General features: G+C 35.4%; 1 protein-coding gene across 4 annotated transcripts in view; it reads right to left on the reverse strand.

Annotated features, from left to right (window-relative positions):
• The window catches only part of ZNF148 (zinc finger protein 148), a 123,795-nt gene that overhangs the window by 19,767 nt on the left and 77,275 nt on the right, over positions 1 to 26,753 (reverse strand). For all 4 annotated transcript variants that reach the window (XM_046002082.1, XM_046002083.1, XM_046002084.1 and 1 more), the window contains 3 exons: positions 26,319 to 26,444; positions 17,076 to 17,199; positions 15,654 to 15,737 (listed from right to left, as the gene is read on the reverse strand). In XM_046002082.1, the coding sequence (XP_045858038.1) occupies positions 15,654 to 15,737; positions 17,076 to 17,199; positions 26,319 to 26,444 (334 nt within the window). The remainder of the gene's footprint in view (positions 1 to 15,653; positions 15,738 to 17,075; positions 17,200 to 26,318; positions 26,445 to 26,753) is intronic.

Raw genomic sequence — 26,753 nt, forward strand, 5'->3', positions numbered from 1 at the left:
TGTAACTCAATTTGTCTATTTTTTCTATCATGACTAATACTTTCTATATCCCAGCTGAAAAAGGTTATAGTCGTCTTTTTTCCCTCTCTGTGATATTTTCTAGTGATAGCTTCTATTTCACTAACCTTCTCTTTCATTATCTCCATTCTTCAATTAAGCCTATGTTAGGTATAGCCTGTACATCAATTATTTTTTCAGTTCTAGAATTTCCATTTTCTTTTTTGATGGACTGCAATTCTCTGGTAAAATTCTCCACGTTTTTGCCTATTTTCTATACCTTTTCTACAATTCTCTTAAAACTTACTAGTCACAGTTTAAAATGTAAAGTCCTGGGGTGTCTGGGTGGTTTAGTCGGTTAACTGTCCGCCTTCAGCTCAGGTCATGATCCCAGGTTTCTGGGATCAAGTCCCACCATCAGGTGCCCTGCTCAGCGGTTAGCCTACTTTCCCTCTCCCTCTGTCTGCTGCTCCCCTTTTTTGTGCTCTCTCTGTGTCAAATAAATAATAAATAAGATCTTAAAATTTGAAGCCCCTTTCAACTAATTCTTACTATCTCAGCCACCCGAGAGACTGTTTTTATTGTCTCTATTTTTCCTCTTAACTTTCTGTGATTCTGTCCTATTATTTGGTATGCACTGAATGCAAAACACTATGCATGAAAAACTGGAGAGGCTCTGGATGATATTAATGTCTCTTAAAGAGGGTTCACCCTTTCTTCTGAGCACTTATGTAGGGGTTGAGAACTTAAATCCTCAAATGGATTAGGCCAGTCTGAGATGGGGTTATTTTATAGCAAGCCCAAGATTCTGGCTTTTCAAAATAAGAAATGCTTCTTCTCTTCCCCATTTCCTGTCAACTACCAAAAAATAGCCAGTGACAAGCAAACTGCCTGACTGCTTTAAAACTTAGTAGCAACTACAATACTTCTACAACAATACTTCTAAAATCTTATATAATCTGTTCTAATAGTACCAAGTCCCTATGAATTTCATTATGGACTTTTAGATTTTTCACTGTGAATGACGATCATTGCTTACTGAGATTGTGCCATTTATTTAATACATAATGTGTTAACATCATTTTAATAGTTGCAAAGCATGAATCTGCCAAATTACATTCTATATATTAGAATAAATACAAATCAATTACATGTTAAAAATATTTTCCAAAGGAAACTTATTTTCCCTATGATGTAAATTAAATTCTTTTAGTGCTTCAGTCTGGTATTAAACACTGATGTGATAATTCAGTTTTTAGATAATAGAAGTTAGGTAAGAACACTAATCTTACCTATTGAATATAAAAAAGTATTCATATTATTTGAAATACATAATAAAACTTATGTTCCATATTAATAGGCAAAAAAATGAAGCCTAACATTTCTACCAAATTTTTAGTTTGGATTTCTGTATATTTCAGAAAATAACTAACGTAGATTCATTACCATTTTACTTTTTATTTTATATTTACACTTAGAAATATAAATTTAATGTTGTATATAAAAAAGAAATTAAATGTAACATTACTTTGGAAAAAAGAGGTCTTTCAAGAAAACAATGATTTTTCTATTAATTCAAAAAAACAAAAAAACAAAAAACAAAACAAAACAAAAAAAGTTTATGGGAGAAAAAACTACATATCACATATCTGATATTAAGTAAGTATATAAAGAACACTCAAAACTCACAATAAAAACAAAAAATCCAAATTTTTTAATGGGCAAAAGAATCAAAGAGACAACCATCTCCAAATACATATATTTACATGCAGATGGCAAATAAGCACATAAAAAGATGCTCAACATGTTTGGTCCTTAATGAAATGCAAGTTAAAACCACAATAAGAGACAAGTACATGCCTGTTAGAATGACTAAAATGAAATGTGACGATGACAAGTGCTGTCAAGGATACAGATGAAATGGAAGGCTCTTAAGTTACTATAGAAGGCAAAACGTATAGTCACTTGGGCAAACAGTTTAGTGGCTTCTTGTAACAGCTAAGCATACACTTAACGATATGACCCACAATTCCACTTCTAGGTAGTTTCCCAAGTGAAGTAAAAGGTTCACTAAATAGCTGTACGCAAATTCTTATAGCAAATGTTTATAGAAGCTTCATTCATAAGCACCAAAAACTAGAAAACCACCAAACTATACCTCAGTTGGAGAATGAATGAACCAACTGTGGTATATGCATACAACAGAAAAATGTTCAGAAATAAAAAGAATAAAATACTGATATATTAACAACATGGAGGACTTTCAAATGCACTATGGAAGAAGTCAGACTCAAAGATTACCACTCATATAGTTTATGGGATATTCTGAAACAGGCAAAGAATGGGAATTGGGGAGGGGTTAACCTGAGAAAGATATGGAGGAGTTCTGGGGAATGCTGGAACTGTTCTGTATCTTTTTTTTTTTTTTTTTTCTTTTTAGAGAGCAAGAGCACAAGAGGCGGGTGGGCAGAGGGAGAGGGAGGCAGAGAATCTTAAGCAGCCTCCACGCCTAGCATGCACGCAGCCAACCATGGGGCTCGATCGTAAAACCCTGAGTTGAAAATAACATCGGATGCTTTAACCTACTGAGCCACCCAGGCACCCCACCCTTTTTAAGTAGGCTCCATCCATGCCCAGTGTGGAGCCTAAGGCAGGGCTTGAACTCATGACCATGAGATCAAGACCTGAGAGCTGAGATCAAGAGTCGGACATTTAACCAACTGAGACAGCCAGGTACTCCCTGTTCTGTAGCTTGATTGTAGTGGTGCTTACACAAATGTATATGTTTATACATTCGTATACACAGTGGATACACTAAAAATAGTAAAGTTTATTGTATGTAAATTGTACCTTAGTTTAAAATAATTTTTAAAAGTCTGAAATCAAGAAAACATACTTCCCTTAAGATGAAAAAGGTAATGAAAATTTAAACATCTAAATGTGTATCTGTATAAAACATTAGAAAAATTCCAAGCTATTTTGCAAAATAAAATAAATCACTATTATTAGCCCATCTTCCTCCAAAAGATCAAAACTTTCCAACTCATTGATAAAAACATTGGTACTAGGAACTAACTCTGAAGTTCTCTTTTGATTATTTTGATTTTCTCAGTGAAACAGTAATCAGGCAATCAGCTGAAAGTGAGAGGGCAAGAGGAAATGTTGGAAGTTTATGAAAAGGAGAAGGTGAACTATTTGAGAGAAAGGTAGTCAAGCTTTTTCAGTAAAAGATCAGATAGTGAATATTTTAGGCTTTCAAAGTCCTATAATCTCTGTTACAACTACTCAACTCTGTTACTTGTAGGGAGAAAACAGCCACTGATATTCCATAAAGGAATGGATATGGCTATGTTTCAATACAATTTTAATTATAATTAACAGGAAGCAGGTGAAACTGCCCCCTGGGCTGAAATATGGACCCCATCTAGATGACTGGACTAAGGAACTACGTGCTTTCCAGCAGGCATTAAGGGTCCTGCTTAACAGTTAAGGTGACCCTAATTCAGCATAGCTTTCTATTTTATTCCAGAGATTGAGGGAGTTAAATTTCCCGAAGTTGTGATTTAGTCAAGTGACTATTACATATGAGAAAGCAAAAAGTGCTGTGTGTAAGCAAGAGAGTGGTTATGATAAATGAAGACAGAATTTAAACTGAAAAAGAAAGAGATGATGAGGAAAAGGAATGCTAGTGAAAGCAAAGTAGAATCACTGGATTATAGGTCCTAGTAGAGACAAAAGGCTGTTAAAAACTAAGTACAAGAAGGCATCAGCAGAAATGATAGGAAGCAGTGCTTGGAAAATGAGAAACAAATCAGGAGGAGATTAAGGTTTGGTAGCCACTAGCCTAAGGTATGACCAAGTGTGAAGCAGAATGAATGACAAGATCGTCAACAAAGCAGAGGTCTAAGAGCTGAGAGTAGGACATTCAAAGAATAAATTTTGACAGTAGTCAGCAAACTTGTCTATAAAGAGCGAAAAGAGCCAGATAGTAAATATATTAAGCTTGTGGGTAAAGAGGTAAAATCAAGGATATTGCATACATACTTATATACCAAAAGAGAAAAAAAAACTTCCACATATTCTTACTGATGATATTCAACACATCATGATGGTAATAATGATAATAAGAGAATATAACTTCGGTCACACAGATGTACTAATGATAAGACTGGAATTATTCTTTATGGGAGGACATAGCATATCACTGAATTGGAGCTCAAAGTTAGTGTTCCCTATCATCAAAGTTGATTACAAATGTTTATCTGCTAATGCTGATCTGTAATGAGATTTTACATATTCTTTAAAACTGTTCTGTCACAAAAATTCTGACATTAATCCAGAAAAATATAATTTTAATTAAAGTATCATTCATCACTTGGAAGGCATTTACAGAATTCTATTTGATTCTTTTCTTGATATTTGCCTTTTGCATGCCATTACACTGCAGATTAATTACACCCAACTGAAGAGGAGGTAGAATTACGGTTTAATGGTGGCGAAATATGAAAATTTCTTTTGCACTGACATCAAGGTCTAAAATCTGATGAAAATACAGTTCAAGGCTGGAAAACATTATCTACCCCATATGTGTGCGGGAATGGAGATTTTGCTTCTTTTGACTTTTAACAACATAGCAAGTGTATAAAGCAGTATTTTGTGATTCAACATTAGCAGCTGTCAAAACAACTTTACAATAGAAATTTAACTATAAGCATTGCTTTCCCCTCATAGTATTAGGTTTAATTAACTAAGAAGCATTTTCAAATCTTCAGTAAAAGCTTATTTCCAAAGCCATTTTCCAGTGTTTTATAAAATAGTGGTTGACAGTAGTTCTTCTCATTCTGATAAACTCCCAACGGAACTTGACCAATTCTAAGATATTAAACGACTGTGCAGTTGGTAAGTCAAGATATTCACTTCTGTATCAGACAAAAATTCACGAGAGCAATAATGGTTAAATCCATTAGACCAGATTACTGCTGACACTATTGATTCATGGACACATAATAAATTCAAATGTTTTCCACAAAGTACTGCTCATGTAATACAATGAATAGCCCATAAACTTTAAATGCTTTACATTTTCTCAAGCTTTGTAAATTAGTCCAACTGAACATTTTCAGCTCTACGCATACTTCTCCCACCATCAGCTGTTAACACATCTTAGTGGAGTCCACTTTGGATTACATACTGAAATAATGTTTTCTCATGCATTCTTTTTAAGGAAATAAAACTATCTTTATTGAGATTTAATTCACATACCATGCAATTCAACCATTTAAAGTGTATTACTCCATTTTGGAAATATTCTTGCCTATAGTTGTTCCACAAAGGCTAATTCTTCAGTTACTTCAAACCTAGCATTGTCTCCTTGAATAAATAACAACTGGGTAGTATTGGTGACATCTGTCAACTCATCAAGAGCCAACGAAACCATGTGAAATTACTTGCCTTGTTTTTTAATTGACTACTGATGTTGCTCCATGTAGGATTTCATTTGAAAACCAGGGTATCATAATAAAAGTTTAAAAACCATTAGCCTTTACTACTTTCACTGTCAGCTGCTACCATTTAAACAGCTATTAAATTTCATCTATCCTTATTCTTCCTTAAAATATCTTTCATAGCCATTTCACTCAATTTCTAGTCTTAATGCCTTGTTCAAAAGTTCAGGCCCTTATTACTTTGCCAGAGCATGATAGTGGTATTCCTAAGAAATCTCATTATAAAAGCAATTGTTGCAATGAGAGAGGAAAAAAAGAAAGACTGGGATTAGTTTCAGAAGTTACTTCCCTACAGGGGAAAAGAAACTTTAATAGCTAATTAATTAATCTAAAACCCGAACACTGCTGAGCAAATAAATTCAGACTGTTAAAAGAAGCAGCAGTTTCAACTTTCAAATCAGCATTGTAATGCTTTAATGTAAACTTGGTTTATACACAATATTCAGGCACATATTTACCATTCAAGAACTGTCATTCAAAATGGAAAGGCAAAGTAAAAATAACAGCTTGGAAATACAAAATATCACATGCAATACATGGGAAGAAATGACCAAAAATCCCATTGTTCTGCTAAAATAGTCTGTTACCATTGTCTATTTCTTGGCTACAATCTTACTCTTTTTAATATCATAAAAAAACCTATATAATACCAGTTAGCCGCTGAGCAAATTCTCCTTCTGAATAATAATCTAGAAGTCTCAATGATTAAGCAGAACATCAAAAAATGTTTTCAGTAGGTAACCTCTACCCCAGCTTCCTGTAACAATCATTCTCTTCTTCATCCCTGCTTAACATCTCATCTCCTTAATAAAAGCCCCTCAAATGTCTCCTGCCTAATCCCTAATTTTTTATGCCCATGACTTCTGCATAAGGAAAACCTTTGTATTTTTCACTGAATCCTAACATTTTAAATTAATACCTTTCAGTTCCAGGTTCCCATGAGCCCATCCTCCATTTCCTCCCAAATCTGACATTAGAAAAATAAAACGTCTCAACAGGCAGATTTTTCTGCAGAGATAAAAGTTAGACCTCAAAACTCCAGAGTCAACACTAATCAGACTCCATGTCCCTCCCTTCTACCCAATGATATAGAACTAAAAGGCGATGTAGACAAGAACATACCTAACTGAATTTTAAGGATGAAGACAGTTCTTCCATTATATAAGCATAACAGGCCTATATATAGAATACTATGTAGCTTCAAACAGCAATATGAACTGCTCTTTTTCTGCTGGTATTGATTTTATTTTTTCACAACTGTATTTGTCTTTTTAAATTTTAAGTAATTAATCTGGGGCACCTGGGTGGCTCAGTCCATTAAGCGTAGGCCCTCAGCTCAGGTCATGATCCCAGGGTCCTGGGACTGAACCCCACATCAGGCTCCCTGCTCATCGCAGAGTCTGCTCTCTCCCTCTCCTTCCACCCTTCTCCCCACCTGCTTGCTCACACTCTCTCTCTCAAATAAATAAAATCTTTTAAGAAAAAAATCTAGGGTGCCTGAATGGCTCAGTTGGTTGGGCAACTGCCTTTGGCTCAGGTCATGATCCTGGAGTCCTGAGATCGAGTCCTGCATCAGGCTCCCTGCTCTGCTTGACGAAGAATCTGCTTCTCCTTCTGACCCTCCCCCCTCTCATGCTCTCTGTCTCTCTCTTTCTTTCTCTCAAATAAATAAATAAAATCTTTAAAAAAAAACTATAATCTAGTTAATTCCCCAAGGTAATTAAGAGTTAACTGAATATACTTTCTAGAATAATTAAAAATGTGCACTGAAAGTTCTTGCTCAGCAATTATTCTTTTTTTTTTTTTTTAAAGATTTTATTTATTTATTTGACAGAGATCACAAATAGGCAGGCAGAGAGAGAGGAGGAAGCAGGCTCCCTGCTGAGCAGAGAGCCCGATGTGGGGCTCGATCCCAGGACCCTGAGATCATGACCTGAGCCGAAGGCAGAGGCTTTAACCCACTGAGCCACCCAGGCGCCCCAGCAATTATTCTTTATGTGCCCTTAGAAAGTCAAAATCAAAACAGATAATGAAATGTAGGTAAGGAAGAATCAGTTAAGTCCTGTAAAGAATTTACAGAAAGAAAAAAAAAAATTACAAACAGATGAAAATAGATGGGGGAGGGGGAATCAATAAACTTCTAGTTAATCTGTCTATCAACTTCTTCACACCGCTGTGAGGAAGAGACAATAGCGAGTCCTATAAGAAATAAAGAGTAGGAAGTACTTCCATCAATAATCAGTAGCACAAACAGCATAAAAGCAGCACAGGAGATGAAGCTGGAGAGAAATAACTACCTATTACTACATTAGGATGTCAATACTATCACAGTTGCTTCTTAACAGTATCATGAAGTCAGACTCTCCAAAAGATCTACAGAAGAGTAAAGTTATAAAATATGTAGAAGCAGTTACTATTATTGTGGCTGCTTTCAAAAAACGTCAAAACACTTCCATAAAATTCAAATGAGAGTTGAAAATGATTACATTTAAGAATTTCTGAAGAACAGAAACTCTCCAGAGATAACAACTAAGGATCTTGAAAGTATTCAGAAAAATAAGAATGAATGACCTTGATAAGTAAATTTAGATTGCCTTAAATATTCTAAATCCTATTTCTTCATCCTGTGTCCCAGACAGTACATTTTGTCAGTCACTCTTCCACCAAAGGCCCTAATAAACGTATGAATTCTGAAACTATGTGTCATTAGAAGTCTGTCAAATGAAAAACTTATAAACAACAAAAAAATTGTCAGCCAGTCCAGATACCTGAAAACTTAATGAATTCAAGATATGAAAAGCATAAGTGTTGGTCATCCACTCAACTGGGTTCTGGAAAAATAAGCAGTAGTTGTCAAAAAGACAGCTTCAAATATTGGAGCATCTTTAAGGTCTCCACATGCTTGAATTCAAGGAAGTAATTGGGTATTTTTCCAAAAGAACTTGTAAAAAACCCCAAAGCATCAGATCTAGATTCAACTGTCTTAATGCTTTATCTTCTGTCGAGTGTGAAATAATTGGGGGTATAAGGGGTTAGGGAAAAACTCACATTAAAGGAAGACAAACTAACAACTGAAAAAGTAACTTGCCTTGTTCTAGACTAACCACATTTTCTAAACTAACTGAAAATGATTCAAAAACAAACAAACAAACAAAACTGAGAAACTACTCCCAGAAGTAACTTTAAAAAATCCAGGAAATTCTACGTGTTAACTCAAATGTGGGGAGTCCCTTTTCGGCTCTTTCCCTGAAACTTAGTGCATCCTATACCATTCAAAAATGAAGAGGATCTAAAGTCCAAAAAACATTAACTTTGTTTTACTGTAATACTCAGTGGTTTCCAAGTTTTGCCTGCTTCTCACAAACTGGTCAAAACTGAAGCAATATTACATTTCTTGAAGCTTAACGGTGTGGCTTTGTTTAAAAAACTTTTATTAATATCCGAAAGTAAACTTGATTAATAAACTTGCTATTTTCTGAATTATTCTTCATATTAATTATAGTTAACAAAAAGGAAACACATTCACCGAACTTCCAGTTTTCTTCACAAACCAGTAATATTCTTCCAATATGGCATTTAAGTGCCCTGATATTTTATAATGCTTACTGGATTATAAATAAATGGCACTTCTTAACTTGGCATCAAAATCTGACAATACAATTCTAAAATCAATCTTTCTAGTCTTATCTCCTCATCTCTACTCGACCCCCCCACCCCCACCTTTTCTGCTCTACTCAGAATGGTCATTTACACATTGTCCATCTTGCCTCTGTTTACTCCTTATCAGATGAAATCTGCTCTTCTCCAACCATAGACTTCATTTCAGGCAGGCATACCCAATTACCTGCAAACACTAAGGCCAAGTCCGGGAGAAGTTCTGCTCTTCCCTGAACAAAATAAAACCTCCATGTTTGAAACCAAAAGTTCTGGGATGCCTGGGTAGCTCAATCAATCACCCAACTCCTGATCTTAGGGTCCTGAGATCAAGCCTTGCAACTGGGACACAGGCTGGGCATGAAGCCTGCTTAAGATTCTCTCTCTGCCTCTGCCCCTCTCTTCCACCCTCTCTTTAAACAAACAAACAAACAAACAAAAAGTTTTGTCCACTCGAAATTTTCTTGGTGCTGAACTACCCTTTCAATAGCATACTGGATAAAGGCATGAGATCTTTGGAGACCTGGACTGTGTCATTAACCAGATGCACACACTGGGGCAAGTACTTAATCATTTTGACCTTAAGTTTCCTTATCTGTTTAAGAAGGAGAGGGCGGAGGAGGAGGAGGAAGAAGAAGTAGTAGTGGTAGTAGTAGTAATCGTACCCTCTCCTTACAGGACTACTGTAAGGATAAAGTGAGATAACTTATGTACTGTGTTTAATTCAGTGCTTGGCACCGAAAAGGTCCTCAAATTTATTTGACAGTATCATTACATTAATGAAACTGAATTCTTAGGAATTTCTAGCTTTTTAACTTACTTCAAAGTATCTGCCTCCTTCTGGTTCTTTTAACTTAGCATATGTGACACACTGCTTATTATCCTGTTATCCAGCATCTGCAATGGTCCTGATACCTGTCAGATTTTTAACTAGCTACTCTCTCTGGGTTGCTGAATTCATCAGCTGCATATCTGCTTACCTATCCTTGCCCAAACATTTGCAACTTCAGTACACCCCCAATTTTTCTGGCTTCATCGTGCTTCTGTTCTACCACCTACACTTCCATGATGACACTTAACTGCCATGTAACACAGGGACTACAAAGCCTAAACTGAACCTCACAGGACCATTTAAGTTTTATGTCTTCCATGAGGCCACCAATCTGAATCCTCACTGGTCTATTCCAACTGGACACCTAAAGAACAGGTTGTCTGTACTACTGTACAGAATGTGTCCAATTGTGAGTCATGTCACTCACATGTTCACTCATTCAACAATGATACATATATAAGAATGAATCCACTTCAAGAAATTCCCAATTTGTTAAACTAGAGACTTGTCAGAACAAATGATACGGGAGCCTGGGTGGCTCAGTCAGTTAAGCATCTGCCTTCAACTTAGGTCATGATTCCAGGGTTCTGGGATGGAGGCCCATGTCAGGCCCTCTGCTAAGTGGGGAGTCTGCTTCTTTCTCTCCCACTCCCCCTGCTTGTGCTCACTCTCTCTGTCAAATAAATAAATAAAATTTTTTTTAAAAATGATAAACTTTTTTTTAACTATAGACACTAAGAACTACCAAAAAACTTTCATATGGATTTCAGGAGAAGGGGTACTCAAGTACACAAAATATATACACAACTGAAAACCAGGAGGCAACTTTCCTTAGACCTCCTGGTTCTCCGTATTTCAGTACTAATGCATAATGTCAGTTATGTGTGTATGTGTTTACATGTACAGGTGAGGGTGTATGATTTCTTCTATATCTTTACTGAGATACTTTGTTAAACAGTGTTAGGCTTTTATATGTATTTTATATGTAATCAAATCATTTCACGTGAATTACCAACAGATTTGCAGAGGGAAAAAAAATGTGGTTCCTGAATGCTTTGTTAAACCAGAGAATGTCAGTCACAGCAATCTGTAGTTCCCCGGTTAATCTTTCCTGGCAAGGTCTGGCCATGCCAGCGCTAGCCAGCCTCAGCAGTCAGAATGCCAGCAGCTCCTGGTGCAGGCGACATGCTCAGCAGCAGGAACAGTATTCAGTCCCTTCATCTCCATAAATAAGATACACTCTAACTAGGTCTGGAACATTTTCTTTCAGAAAGACCTCTCTATTAAAGCTCATAAACTATAGATTCAAATAACGAGAGGAAAACTGTTACATTTTCTTCATAACTGAACTATAATGAAGGAAATACAGTATTGAGCTAACTTAGTCACAGGTGAATCAACATTCTTAACTCCACCCCACTAGCCCAACTGGTTTAAAAAAAAAAAGCTACTGTTCAGCTTTTTTAACATGGTTGTGAATAAAAGTCACAGTCAAGAGGAAAAGAAGATCAACATGTTTTCAGGGGTAAAGAGTGCTAACTTAGGCGACAGGTTTTCCAGTGTTTCTTCTTGTATTTGTATATACACAATTGTATACATTAAGAAAGTTCTTAAGAGGGGCGCCTGGGTGGCTCAGTGGGTTAAAGCCTCTGCCTTCAGCTCAGGTCAGGAACCCGGGAGTCCTGGGATCAAGCTCCACATCCGGCTCTCTGCTCAGCCGGGAACCTGCTTCTCTTCCTCTCTCCCTTCCTGCCTCTCTGCCTAATTGTGATCTCTGTCTGTCAAATAAATAAATAAATAATCTTTAAAAAACAAAACAAACAACAAAAAAAGATAGTTCTTAAGATAGGTCTTAAGGCTTTAGTAGCCTTTTAAAAAAAGGGGGGGTGGGGCACAAACTAATGAATATGGATTAACTCTGAATGATTTGGTTATTTTCAAAATACTTTTTATTTTGGGGAGCAAGCTCTTTCTATAAAATCTTACCTATATACAAAAATGACTCATAACATTTTTACTACGAAAATAAAAAATTGTGAAAACTGCCATACAATACAAATACAAATACAATCATAGTTTGCTAAAACAGAATATCAAGAGAGGTATTCTGTGGCTTACTATTTACAGGAATTTAGAGAACTAATAAAAAATTAAAATAAAATATTGAAAATTGTATTTCTTTACTTCTCAAACCCAAACCTTCCCTCCCATGGCAATAAGACTGGTACTTTCTTAGAGTAAAATGGTGACAAGGTGACTAGAAAAGAACACACCCAGAGAATACACCCAGAGGTGTATGTCATTCTAACAAGTAGCCTATACATGTATTTGAATATGCAAAGGAAGAGGCACCTGAGATAAAATAAAAACACCTGATCATAAATCTGCCACTAACAATGAATGTTTGTTTAACCTCGGTATGTACTTGACCCTAAAGAAAATGATCGATTAGATTTTTATCTTCAACCTTGGCTTCAAGACTTCACCTTCTCTCCCATATCCCCAAACATACCATAAGTAAGAGATCTACGATACATTCACAAAAAGATAAAATTTCCCATACTTGCCCAAAACAGCAGTCCCAAGAATATCTGCCCTTTTCAGTGCCTTAGGCTAAAGAAATAAAGCTTTAACCAGAATTTCAGGGATCAGCCTCTGAATGAAAAAGTACTCTCCCTTAAAGTGACATTTTATAGGCTAAGCCAAATCTTGGAAACATAATTAAGTGATAACCTTGTCTAGGCTGAGTTTTAAAATTTTCTATTTGAAAACCAAATCAGACTAGGTTCTTGGTTTTTAAGTCACAGATTTCTTGATTGGTGGCAAAAGTAGCCAAGGAGGTAATGATTTTTAATCACGTTGCAAACGGAGGAGACTACAGGCTTAGGGGTTGGGGAGACTGGAGGAGACAGTATAGTAAGATCTAAAACAATGAGGGAAGTTGTAAGGAAAATGGGGCCTGTAAGAACTAGCAGTTCTCACAGACAGGACCTTTGAGGATCAGTTCATAAGTGACTCATTACCTTCCAGACAATTTAAAAATGGATAAACAAATGCAAAGTCTCTTTTACAGCCCTAACTATTGTGATGCATTCTTCTAAACTAAAAGCCTACAGAGAGAAAGCCTTGACATGGCAAACTTTAGAACACTACCTACCCCTCCAAAAATGAAAGCCATTTAAAATTGGAAAGAACAATAAGGGACAGAGTAATAAATGTTGGAGAACATATATTCGGTTCTAAATACATACTCCCCTTGGTTACAAGACAAAAATACACTACTGTCTTCAGAAAGAGTCCACAGAAGGAACCAAGAAAATGAAGAAGGATAATCAATTTCCTTTTATCAGTTCCATCTGGGGCATTGAGGTGCTATGAGCAGTGTAACAAAACTGAGCCTCTCTTCGAAAGAATTTTCTCTGTTAAGGAACCACAGTGACTGGTTTGCCCTGGTTCCTCTCAATTTCTTTTCTTCCAACTGTATTCTCCATATCATGAAACACCAGCCTACGAGCCTTTCCCTCCATCCCTTTTACATATTGCTAAACCCAATTATGATTTAGTGGCATAGCAAGAAAAACTCAAGAAGGCCAAAAGAACTTGTGTTTCTAGTCCCATTCTGCAGTTAATGATTTCACATGTGTATCTGGACTCACAGACTTAGGCCAGAATCTCACTTAGCTCCATCATATATATGCTAGATTATATATAAATTTAGAAAAGCTTCTCAACTTTTTGTGTGCTTATTATTTCGCTATCTAAAAAATGGGAATAGTAATGGCCCCTCTCTTTCAAGATTAATGTTTAAGAACTAAATGAGATATTTAACTAAATATCTAGCACAATGTCTGGTCTTATTAAATTCTAACTATTAACTACTAACTATAACCTGTTTAAAATCCAAGGACCCCCCGGCCTAGCACAGTTGTTTTTCCAGTAAGATTACAGAACTGTGACCAGCACGTTAAGAAAGAATTTACTAGAACAACAGAAAATACAGAGTGCAATTAAGTGGAAGTACTGTTTCAAAAATCTTTTTTGTCTGATACACACACACACACACACACACACACACACACTCTCTCTCTCTCTCTCTCTCTCCTCTCGCTCACACACACATGCTGTCTTTCTCTCAACTAAGCCTCCTGCAGTTTCCCTGTATTGTCTTCCCTGTGTAACCTTCAACAGCTAACACAGCTGGCTCTTGCTCAAGGGCACAAGAGCATGTTGTGTAAAACTACAACATTTATCAGACTGTGCTTGTTTCTATGTACCTCTCCCATTAGAATATAAATTCCAAGGAAACTTCTTTTTTATCTCTGTATTTCTGATACCTGAAAAATACTGAAGGCTCAGTAATATTTTTTTTATTACGTAAATCATCAAAATCTAATAGGTATTAAAAACTTACACAAATTTTTAACCATTTAATCATTATCTGATCAGGTTTTATTACTGTATAGAAATATATATTTAGTTGTAGGTCTCCTAAAAACAATAAAGTTGTTCTCTCTCCCGAAGTGCCTATTACACTCCCTTCCATCTGGAAGGGATGATACATGTTTACTTAAGAAACTGAAATGGCTGTTGTACGTAACAATCTTTGGAAAAGTACAACTTTAGAGCACACAGATGTGCTGCACAGCTGAAGCTGTATTTAAGGAGATCAGTCACATCCATGCTTCTTTGTTAGATGCAAAGAAAGGCACATTACTAGGCAGCAGTTGCTTCTTTTGTATGACAAACTGTCTAGGATCCCCTTCCACGTGTACTGCAGGTACTATGAGAACACATCTAAATAACACTGGGCAGGTTCCTGCTTCGGTACTTAATATAGAAAAATATGAAGAACTTTAATATTTTCAGTATCACCACCATTCTCAATTCTACTTAAATGTAAGAATCAAAGTGATACAAATACACCAACTCTGTTTTTATTCCATCACAAAAGGCAAAAGACTAGAAATAAATTCTAAAGAAACACTCTTCACCATGCTTACAGATATCAAAGTCAAAAGCTGAAAGTCTACTAAGTCAAGGCTACATATAACACTTGGTTTTACACTTGTCAAAAAATAAAATAAAATAAAAGCAAATAACTGTTTGCTCTAAAAAGAGACTTAACTTTTTAAAGTATGGGTTCCTTTAAAGTGATCTTCCAAAATACTTGTTTCTAATTCATTAACAACTTAACTGAAAAAGCAGAAGTCTCCAATTTATCAGGATTACAACTCTCTTAATATAGTAAGCTATATACATCAAACAGTAAGGGAAAGAAGAATGGTATCTGTATCTCAGGGCTCAGGCAGCACTTTGCTTCTTCCCCAGACTAATGAGTAAGAATCATTTTACCTACCCCTAAACTTGTTAAACATCTTAGGAAACAGCTATTTCACAAAAATCTCCTTTTGCCATTTCAAATACACTTAAAGTTATTTTAAGTTATTATGAAACTCTATCTCAAAGTAATTTATTGGGCTTGGACATTAAAGCCAAGTCTTAACAGTTAAGACTGATTTATTCAAAGAAAAAATATAAGCTTTGACACATACTTTTAAGAAACAAAACTGATTAACAGTGGCAATAAGTTCCTGCTACTTGTTAAAAATTCTTCCCTATATTTGGAATGGTAATTTTAACAACCCTAGGAAGGGGGCAACACTCACCAGTATGAATCTTCTCATGTCTCTGTAGCAGGTACTTCTGTATGAAACGCATGTCACATTGACTACATTGAAATGGTTTTTCGCCTTAAAATAATTTCACATCCACAAATTAGTTACTGGATAAAACACAGTTTATAGTTACTATTTCTGAGGAAAGATAAATCTTAGAAGCTCAAATTCTGGAAAATTCCCAATTATCCACACAATATATTTATACTGTTCATTAATCTAAAAGAATTTTATTTCCTCAATTTTCCCCCACAATTATAAAATGCACATTCTCACAATCACACAAAGATGAAATCAAATCCACTCTATATCCGAAAGAAAGAAGGAAGGGAGAAAGGAAGGAAACAATTTAAAACAATTTAAAAATCAGAAAGCTAAAAAGGACTCTTGGTTATCTACTGTGTCTTAAACAGCTCCTCTCTCCTTTTATCGGAAAGAAGATCCACCCACCTTGTTCTCCGTGGCTAACTATCCCTTTATGCCCTTTCAATTATTTTCTCCAGAACTTTCAAACATCTTCCCCCCTCTTTTTTTCCCCCCAAATCTGACCTCTTCAATCATTCCCCCTTCTCGGCTGGAACCTTTCCTTCTAAATATTCTTGAAGTCTGCTCTATGCAAACAATCTTTCCAGAAATCCTAAAACACTCCCACCTTACTACTTTATCTCCTTCCTTTTCAATCATACCTTCTTAAGAGTAGTTAACCTCATGTCGCAAATTCTCCACAACCTACTTGTGCTTTAACCCTTACATTCTGCTTTCTTAAAAACTACTTGTGATCTCTTTGCTATTTATTTCAATGGTTTCTTCTCAGTTCTCTATCCCTCTCTATCCTCTCTGAAGATTGTACCATTGCTGATCATATCCTCCCTGGAACTCTTTTTGGCTTCTAGGACACTCTATTTCCTACTTCATTAAACCTGCCCTACCACTCTATCTTCCCCACCCCACACCCTTTAATTTAACCTACGTATCTAGTCTGTTCCCCCCAAGGATCTGTGATTAGTCTTTAGGTCTGCTCTCTGCAATGTCATGTTCTTTATTATCATTTTTTAATATTTGAAACTCATATTTCATAAATCCATATTTCAAACTCTATCTGGATGTCTTGCAGAGGAAAATAAATGTTGATAGGCTTTTAATAATACATTCTTTAACTGTTTCTCTAGCTGAAAAGAACACATTAAACCAGATAAGTGTCCAATTAATACTAATTAATTTTACACATCCTTGCTCATTGTTTTCTCATTTAAAGTTCTTCCCCGTTTCCTTCTGACATTCTGGCCTATGGAAATCTCTGATTTAAAATACCACGTTAGCTACAGTCTTAGAAATAAATGACATGCACACAAGGTGAAAACAGCAACAACAATAACCTTACTGGCCACAAGTCCATTTTAATTCAAGAAATACCTGTATGAATGAAGACATGTCTCTGTAAGTGATAGTTCGTTCTAAAGGCAGCATTGCAGTGCTCACAAACGTGAGATTTAGGGGTTTTCAAACCAAGTGATCCATCCTCATTTATTGTAAGGATCTAGTTTAAAAAAAAAAAAAGGCAAAAATGAAGTTTTAAAAACATAATACTAACTTACAAAAAAGGCAATGCCTTTTAATGCAAACAATCATCACCAGAAATTATGAAAAGTTTTTTTCCTCATTTTGAAAAGACTGTAAAAATAAGGTTATTATTAACTGTAGGAAAGTACAAGGTGACTCAGAATGGTAAAAATCACTAATAAAATCTCGAAAAACTGGTAAGATCTCAGCACTCTATCCCCATCTCTCCAAAGGTGATGTCTAACAGAGTCCCTAAGTGTTCTCTGCTGGGGTGAGTATAACTTTATTTTCAATTTCAAATTCTCACATAAGCAAGATGAAAGTTTTATGTTTTAGACAGACATGGCTTAAGTATTAATCAGTATAGGACTGGTTAAAACATGGAAACTGAATGCAACTTAATATTATGTATTTGTAAAATAAAACGAGAAAGCTATAGACCTATATGGAAAAAGCACCAGGATTTATTACGTAAAAAATTCAAGGTTTAAATGCAGTACATAATTTTGCAAATTTTTGTATATAAGAAAGTACATACCAAGATACATATTTATTTGTATATGCATAAGAACTATTTAAGAAAGATACACATGAAACACATATAGCGGGTTGTGATGGCTGGGGAACTCTGGGCAGAAGGGAGATAAAGTGGGAGGGGGACTCCACATTGTTTATACTTTAAAATATACTTATATATATATACTTATATTTTAAATTACATAAATCACATAAATGCTTACCTATTACACTTTCTTTCTTTTTGGGGAAGAAGAGAAAAAGCAATCTAATTTTTTAAGTCATTTAGCATAGAATTTGGAGTCTGGTTCACTCTAGGATATCTAAGGTTACTTATTCTAGGATTATTAAACCATCGTTGAGCATATTCCTAAAAACATTTATTGGATAAATAAATCAAGAGTGGGTATGGGGAAGGAAGACAAGTGACAAAGACATCATATGGTCCTGAGCTTCCTGAGGTTGAGAATATTATGGGCCTGGTCTGGACAGTGCCAGAGAGAGAAGCTCATCTTTGGGCTTCATGTATTCCAACTTATCAACCATTTGTTCCACATGCAACATTAAACTGTCTCTCTGATTAGACACATGGCAGAGTAAAAATAATAAATGATCTTTTTTTTTCATTATTGAGGAGATTAGAAATGACATGGCAGAAGATGTGAAGATAAGAAGCAAAGAAAGCCAGTAGGAAATCAGATCACTAGAGCATGGCAAGTAAGAGGAAAACAATACTGACTGGAGGTAGGGGCATACAGTGTAGGAGCTATGAAACTTTGTCCCAGAAAAATCTAGGAAACATCTTAGGAAATACAAGGGCCTGTGAAACTGATTAGGGCTTGTAAACACACAGCAACGACCCCTTTCTCAAACCTAGAAAACATGAGAGGTAAGGGGGAAAAGGCTTTAGTTTTTAAAACATTCTTTTACTTTAAATTCTGGAAGACAACTCAGCCGGTACTGTATGTAAATCAATGGTAATTATTATGCAAATTATACAGGATATTTGGGTTCTGGGCAAACTGCCAATGCGGTCAACAATGCTTCAAAGTCTATGCACAGAGTCATAAAGAGAAACATTTGGCACAAGAATGGAAGTGGGTGTCACAGCTTCCTGATGAGAGTCAGTGAGAATAGAAAGTTTCATCTCTGGCCGGTCCCTCTAAATGTTTTGGCCCCTCAAGTCACAAAATAATATGCAAGTTAACACTATGCAAAACAAAACAAAAACCACAAAATCTTTTCAAGGAAGATTCAAAATATTTCTATCATAAAGCAAGTAACAAAAAGATGTTAAAAATTTTATATAAAACAGAACTAAAAACAAGATAGCCCCAGGTATTTTTTTACACATATGTTGATAACAAATAAGAAGATCCAGTGCCAAACACATGGCAACTCAACAGCTTCCCGTGGCATAGCAACTGCAGGGGGGGGGGTCTCTGCAAGGAACGAATCCGGCCCAAGTAACTGACCGGGAAACGGATTTGATCCCTGACTGTACAAAGCCCTAGGCCATTGTTTTCTGGCACTGAAGGTAATGCTGCCTTTCACTGTGGATTCAAGCTTTAATTCAAGGTGGATTTTATGGATGAAACAGCATAACACTGGCTTGTGAATAAGAAGACTGAAAAATCTAGCACATTTATAAGTTCAAAAACAGAAAAATCAAATTCTTAGACATTTTACTATTTCTTTTTGGGGGGGCAGAATAGCAAACATATTTGTATAAAGGACACGAAGTAAAATCCATCTTGCCTCAGAACAGCAAGAAGCTCTTCCAATCTATAGTCTCTTTTAAATATACACACGTGATTTTGCCAGTTTTACCACTATAACCCCAGTGGCCAAAATGGTGTCTGGAACATAGTGAGACTCTATAAATGTCTAACATGGCTGACTGCTACCCATACCAAACATCCTCATGACTCATCACTTTATTCTTTTTAAAAATTTTTGCCAAAAGTGATACCTTTCAATTTTTCAAAGTTATTAGTGCCACAGTGACATGGCTATGCAAAGAACAAAGGCCCTTAGTGGAAAAGAAACGGCACATTACTATAAGCAAAATTTTCTTCCTTGGTATAGATATGGCTTCTGTTCTTGTTCACACCCTTTCAAGATCCTTCGGTGGAAAGTGGTTTACCAATTAAATGTGTCTGCCTTAGAGATTAGCAGTCTCACTTGCTACTATAACTTGTACCGTAAAATATTTTTGCTTTTCTTTTCCCCCTCAATTTATGAACACTATTACAACTGAAGATTTTAAATTTCAAGGTTTAAATCTTAAGATGCCTGCTATATTACCTGCACATGATTTATCTTGCTTCCTGTCACTCCTACTCTTGGAGAAATTTGGTATATTACAAAGACCAAGAAATTGGGCTTTATCAAGAGTGGAGAAGTTAAGAGTAGTCTAAATAATACTTAACATACTTGATTTTCTTATCTGTTTATAAATTCAAAACAGAATTTTTCAGTAAAAAAATTTCAAAACCAAATGAACGCCTCAATTAATCTACTTTCTTAATCTCATGGTCCATTAGATGTATTTTTTGATCTGACCCAAATCTGTTCCCAGCTAGCTACTATATATAATAGTTATCTTAAATAATACATCAATCTTTATCAAACACTAACAAAGCTCTATTAAATTTAGAGATTTTTCACTCCTCAAGGGTCATTCCCATGAACAACCTAATACCCTTCAGGGAGGAAAAGTTTTGCTGTCTTAAAAGGCAGAAATTGCCTTCTCCATTCTGTTATGTACTATTAAAATTATTAAAGTATACTTTGAGGTAATGATCATAGGTTTTATCATATATCCCTAAATCAACCTAAATCATCTTCTAAACCACCAAAACCCAAAGACAATGTAGAGGAGAGAGTTTAACTTTCTCCTGCATTGTGAGTCAGTTCACTGCAACGTGGGTAGGAGGGGTGGAGAATGAGATCTTCTAAAATTCTCTTTATTCTTCAAATCCAATTAGAAACAGAAGAATAATGTCATCCCAAAGACATACAACAAAATAACACATACAACCATCCATAGCAATAACCAGCACACTATCTTGACCCTCCTAACTACTTCTAATATCCCACCCTCACACTGTCACTCTCATTTTTTCAGAATTTTCACTATCTCTCCACACTAGATTATTACTAGATATTACAAATTTCATTTAAAAATGACAAGCTTTTTTGGGGCCCCCGCATCAGGATCTCTGCTCAGCAGGGAGTCTGCTTCTCCCTCTCTCTGCCTGCCTCTCTGCCTACTTGTGATCTCTCTCTCTGTGTCAAATAAATAAAATCTTTAAAAAAAAAATTGGGTTAAAAATGACAAGCTTTTGACAGTGCCAGAACACAAAAGTCACTATATTGTAGGCATGGTACAATAATAATGCTCAGCATAGTAACATTGAGTTTTAGACAAGGTTTTCCTTTGTCTGGGTTTCCCAAATATTGGGAAAAAAAATATGTGGTATTTAAAGGAAGGTTTACATCAAAATATTTTTTTAAGTCAGGGTTCAGTTTTGTGGAAAATTGTTTACTCAAAACACATAGCTCCCTGAGAAAATTAGAAAAGTAAAATGCCTGGGGGCTCAGTCGCTTAAGTGTATGCTGACAGCTCAGGTCATGATCCCAAGGTCTTTGCTCAGCAGGGAGCCTGTTTCTCCCTCTCCCTCTGCCTGCTGCTCCCCTTGGTTGGTGTGTTCTCTCTCTGACAAATAAATAAAATTCTTTTTTTTTTTTTAGAAGTCATATTTTCTTGTTTCTGATTCAGTGCTTTTTTTTTTTTTTTTAAGATTCTATTTATGTATTTGACAGAGATCACAAGTAGGCAGAGAGGCAGGCAGAGACAGAGGGAAGCAGGCTCCCTGCTGAGCAGAGAGCCCCGATGGAGGCCTCCATCCCAGGACTCTGGGATCATGACCTGAGCGGAAGGCAGAGGCTTAATCCACTGAGCCACCCAGGCACCCCATAAATAAAATTCTTAAAAGAGAAAAGTAAAATACTAACACATTCTTTTACTAATGTTCTTCATTTTTCTCTTAAGTACTATTCTGTACATCCATCCCCCATTTTATAATCAGTTCTTCAGCTTCAAAGCCCTTCTTCAAGTCAATGCGTAAGAAAAGTATGACACATGCCTGATGTATCTATTTCTTGTTCCCTTTAATTAAGTTTTCCTCATTGAAAAATTCAATTAAAGGTCTTCTTTTGTATCAAATCACAAATCTTCTCTGGGAACGGATGGTGTATAATAAATTACTAAGAAAGGATTCTCTATATAATTTACAATCTATTTGATCTGTGGAATACTCTTATCCTTCCTGAGTTCAGCACAATTTTGAATAATCCGTTTCTACTCAGACCACCTAAACTGTTAAAACAAATAAACACAGCTCCTTTCTTCAGCACCTGATGAGAGATTCTGGCACATCACAGGCACCCAAATTGTTTGCTAAGGGAATGAAAAAAAAAGATACATTTCTGAATAAGAAGTAAGGAATTAAAAGTACTCTGCTCTAATCATTCAGTCACTAAGACATTTGGAAAGACCTATACAATGTACACAATACTGGATTAATATTGTTATACGTATTTTTCTTTAAAAGATTCTTAGAGTTCATTGATACTAAATCAATAATCCTCATGGACACCTCTGTGTTACTTCCTAATTCACTTAACAAGTCAGTATCTAAGTAAAGTGGTTATAATAGCTCATTCCTTACTTCTTATTCCACAAGTTTCTAGTATTAAGACTTTGGGTTTTCAAGCATAAACATAAACTACAATCGCCCTGGACTCTTTTAAAGTATAAATGGAAATCCCCTCAATAAGAATCCCCAAGGATAGGGCCTGGATATTTATAACTGGAAAAGCCCTATAGGTGACTCCAGTAAGAGCCAGGAGGAGACGCACTGACATGAATGCACGGAGAATGAAATATGTTTACTAAAACTTTTCACACATTTCTGATAACTTTAGTTATCCACAGTGCTCATTCACAATAAAACGAGATTCAAAGGGGCAATGGAACTAAGTATAGTAATGTAAAAAAGAATAGCATGTCATTTAGGATGAGACAATAAAGCAATTATAAGCATCAAAAAAAACCCATTTAAAGTCTACCAGTCAGGAGTTTTCAGGGTTAAGAGGCCGGGAAAGCCCTAATAACTCAGTCCTTCCAAAGGGCGTCATTATAATACATACAATTTTTTAAAATATGTTTACATCATCAACACAGACATTAGACTAGACATTATCGTTCAAATGCACTGTATTTAAAAAGAACACATTAAAGATTTCCAACAAAGTTGTTAAAATTAAATTAAATGACATTAAATAGATTTTATTATATAGAAAAATTTACTTTCATAAAACAACTTAATCCATGACAGCACCAAATACCTTGACCTAGCTAACACTCCCTAGCTTGACTATCCTCTTCTTCAGATATGTTGCCAAATGTATTCTGGCAATTGTCAAGTTTCAAATCTACCTCTGCCATACAATAAAGGCTTAAAGAGCAATTATTGCTTAAAATCCATGGCAACTAATGATGACATAACAATACAGTACTTCTCACTACAGAGCGGCTCTTGAAAGGAGTCACATGGATGTGTATATGGATGTGTAAGCTCTAATATTTTAACTATAAGTCTATCATGTTAGTTATATTTTCTGTACAGATCCCCAATCTAATACAACACAATGGTGGCACACACCCAAAATATTCATAATGGAAAAATTCAAGGTCTGGGAAAGATTTTGGGAGAGAGTAGAGTCCTCTAAACATAGTAAATTTTAATTCTTTATGAAACTTAGAACTGTTTTTAAGGAATTTAAAACAAGCAATACATTGATTTATAAATGAGATAAGCTTTTCTTTCTCTTCCTATAAAAAGACAGAACTAGTTACTTTAATGAAAAATATGAAGTGTAAATTTTTAAAAACATATTTGAGAAAATGTAAATTAACTCAGTGGTTCTGCCTCAAATTCTAAGACGCCAGACACCAAAACCATTCATCTGGACACTGCAGACCAGTATTAGAAAACAGTCACAATCATTCTCTGTTACATTTAATGTGTCAGAACCGTTTAAAAATAATTGTTTTTGTTATTCTCACCCCTCATCTTCCATATATTATTTCTAGTTATTTCACTCTCCTAGGAATTCCCTAAAAAGACCTCCCCAAAGTCCCTACTAGAAGATACAAAGAGAGGACTCAAGCCTTTTGTTTCCTCTGTAGTCTATAATAAACGTGTTCCAAGTCTTTAAATATGTCGGTCAAGTCCAATGATCACATAGTAAGTAGCACTAGGCACTGTAAAGGAACAGTGGAGGAAGCGGTTTACAAAAGTAAAGGGATGTAACAGTTCCTGCTCTCAAGGAGCTTACAGCCTAGATGGTCTCCCATCTAGGCTGTATGCCAAATCTTTCATCTAGCAATTACATAGATATAAATTTACATAATACCCTTAAAAATATTCTAAGCATTACAATTAACTCATAAACATTATGAGTTTATCTACAAATTAGACAAGCAAAATAGCTTTAAACCTCTAAACTCTGATATGCACTTAGAAACACCTAGAACATAGCACCAAATAAAGACTTCAAGTAACTCCCTACTAGAAAATAATAATCTGAGTTTTAGTCAGAATTTTAGAATACATTATATTCAAGAATAGTACCAGGAAAAAAAATGGCAATAAAATATCAAGGAAAATGTAGAACATACACTTTTTTTTAAAAACTTTATTCCCCATATATTAGCAGTGAACCCAAAGTAACAATCACTATTGCAATATTATACGTTAATTTTTCCTCAAAACTGTGTACTGCTCTGTACGCTAAAAACTTGATTTACTCATTAGTGTAAAACAACAAAAAAGTAACGTAAATCAATGAGAAAAAAATTAACCCCAAGAAAACAAAGGGAAGGAGAAAGGGAGGGAGGGATTTCACAAACCATTAAATATAAAATGCCAATAATTATGGGAGAAAAAAAAATTAGTATGGCCATTAACTAAAGAAATTAAAATTTAAACTATAATGAAATGTCCATCTTAAGCTACAAAAAACGAAGTCTCACACTTGAAAGTACAGACAGGACACACCTCAGGTCCACTACAGGTAACAATGTAACTGGTACAACATTTCCAGAAGGAGCCAGTTCATCAACACTTCTGAACAATTCATGCTCTCTGACTGATGACTGATTCAGTAACACATGAAGATCTACACACAACTTAAGTGTAGCTTGATTTAAAATGAAGGCAAAGATAACACAACTTCCAACAACATAGCCATCACCAAATATAATGTGATACATCATAAAATATTATGCAGCTGCATTTAGATTTAAAATCTAAAATCTTTAAAAACCATTAATAACTTTAAATGTAAAAACTGCTTACACACTGTTAAAAAATTAGGACATTTAATCAATCAATTTATGTACATAAATTTGAATACAGAAAGGGAATATGGCAGAAAATTATGTTAGCTATCTCTGGCAATGTGACTATGGGTTATTATAGTCTCTATATTTTCAAATTTTTCTATAGTAGGTATACATATATATCCCAAAAGCTGTGCTATGTTGTTAATGTTTACCAACAGTGTAAGGAGTCAGGTGGTGGGAAGTGTTTGTTGATATTCAAGGTGTAAATATTCTCACTATGGCTAATTTTAAGTTACTAAGGATTTTAGCACTGGCTTGCAAAATTCCAGTAAACTTAGCAAGCTCTGGCAAGCCAATACAAGCTGGCTCCAGCCCATCACTGAGTCCAAAAATAGACAAATTATATAAATAATGATGATGATCTAAATCACAAATGCAAACATAAGAAGCCATCAAAATTAAAAGGTCATGTTATATTATGACTTAAAAAAATGCTTCTTCATTATATGAGGTAAAACAAAAGATGAAAAATGACTATAAAGATGTAAACCTACCACTCAGAATTCAGAGACATCGTAGGAATACCAAAATGCTACCTACAGTCAACTATTACTATACCGAAGAGGAAAAAAGCAGGCAATTACTACTAGTATTTACTAAGTCACTTATTTACTAATCTATTCATTCACCCATCAAGTATTTATTAAGGGCCAATTATGCCTATCATTCCAGGCTCTTGGGATATAACTGTGAATAACATAATCCCTGCCCTCATGGAGCTTACATTCTAGCACAGGTATGCAACAACCTTTCCCTGACGAATAACTGGTGCTGAATTTTCTTGAAATCGTAATATTAAAATAAGTAAAACTAATATGAATGAGAAGCAAGGGCAGAAAAGAGACACGTGGAAAAAGAAAAGTTTGTTTTTAGAAAAAAGAGATGGTAAAAAAAAGTGGAAAAATTAAAACCAATGGCCCACCACCTCCACGCAGACATGTATCCCATCCTCCTGGAGATTCTGATACAACATCCCAACTTCACTATGCCACGTGAGATTTTTTAATGTTTGCCTTATGGTCCAGCCAGATTCCTGCCCATAAGATTAACCAAAAGTTTGGAATTAGGAGGTTAGGGACCACCGCCTTAATATATTCTCTTACTTTTGCAGGAGAACGTTGTTTCCGTTTCTTCTTTTTCTGTAAGTCTACTGGCTCTCTGATTTGTTTTTTGTCTCTCATCAGTTGCTCAGATACATCAGTAAAAGTAATTTCCTGCTTTACACTTATCTGTTAAAACAAAAAAGCCAATTTTAGAAATAAACAAAAAGTCCATTATGACAAAGCCACTGCATGTTTAATTCTTTGCTAAACCTACATATAGATGCTTCCAAAATAACTGTGTGTGTGTGTGTGTGTGTGTGTGCACGCGCGCGTGCACGCGCACATGCGCGCTCAATAGAATATTGGAAGAGTTCATTAACAGGCAATAGAGAAGAGTCAAGAGTATATGAACTAAGAAACAGACTAAGATTTTACAAAAATCTATCTGGAAAAGAAGATTGAAGATATCATGGGAAAGGATTTTAAGACCAAAGA

This window comes from Meles meles, chromosome 4 (assembly GCF_922984935.1).
Source record: "Meles meles chromosome 4, mMelMel3.1 paternal haplotype, whole genome shotgun sequence".
NCBI lineage: Eukaryota > Metazoa > Chordata > Mammalia > Carnivora > Mustelidae > Meles > Meles meles.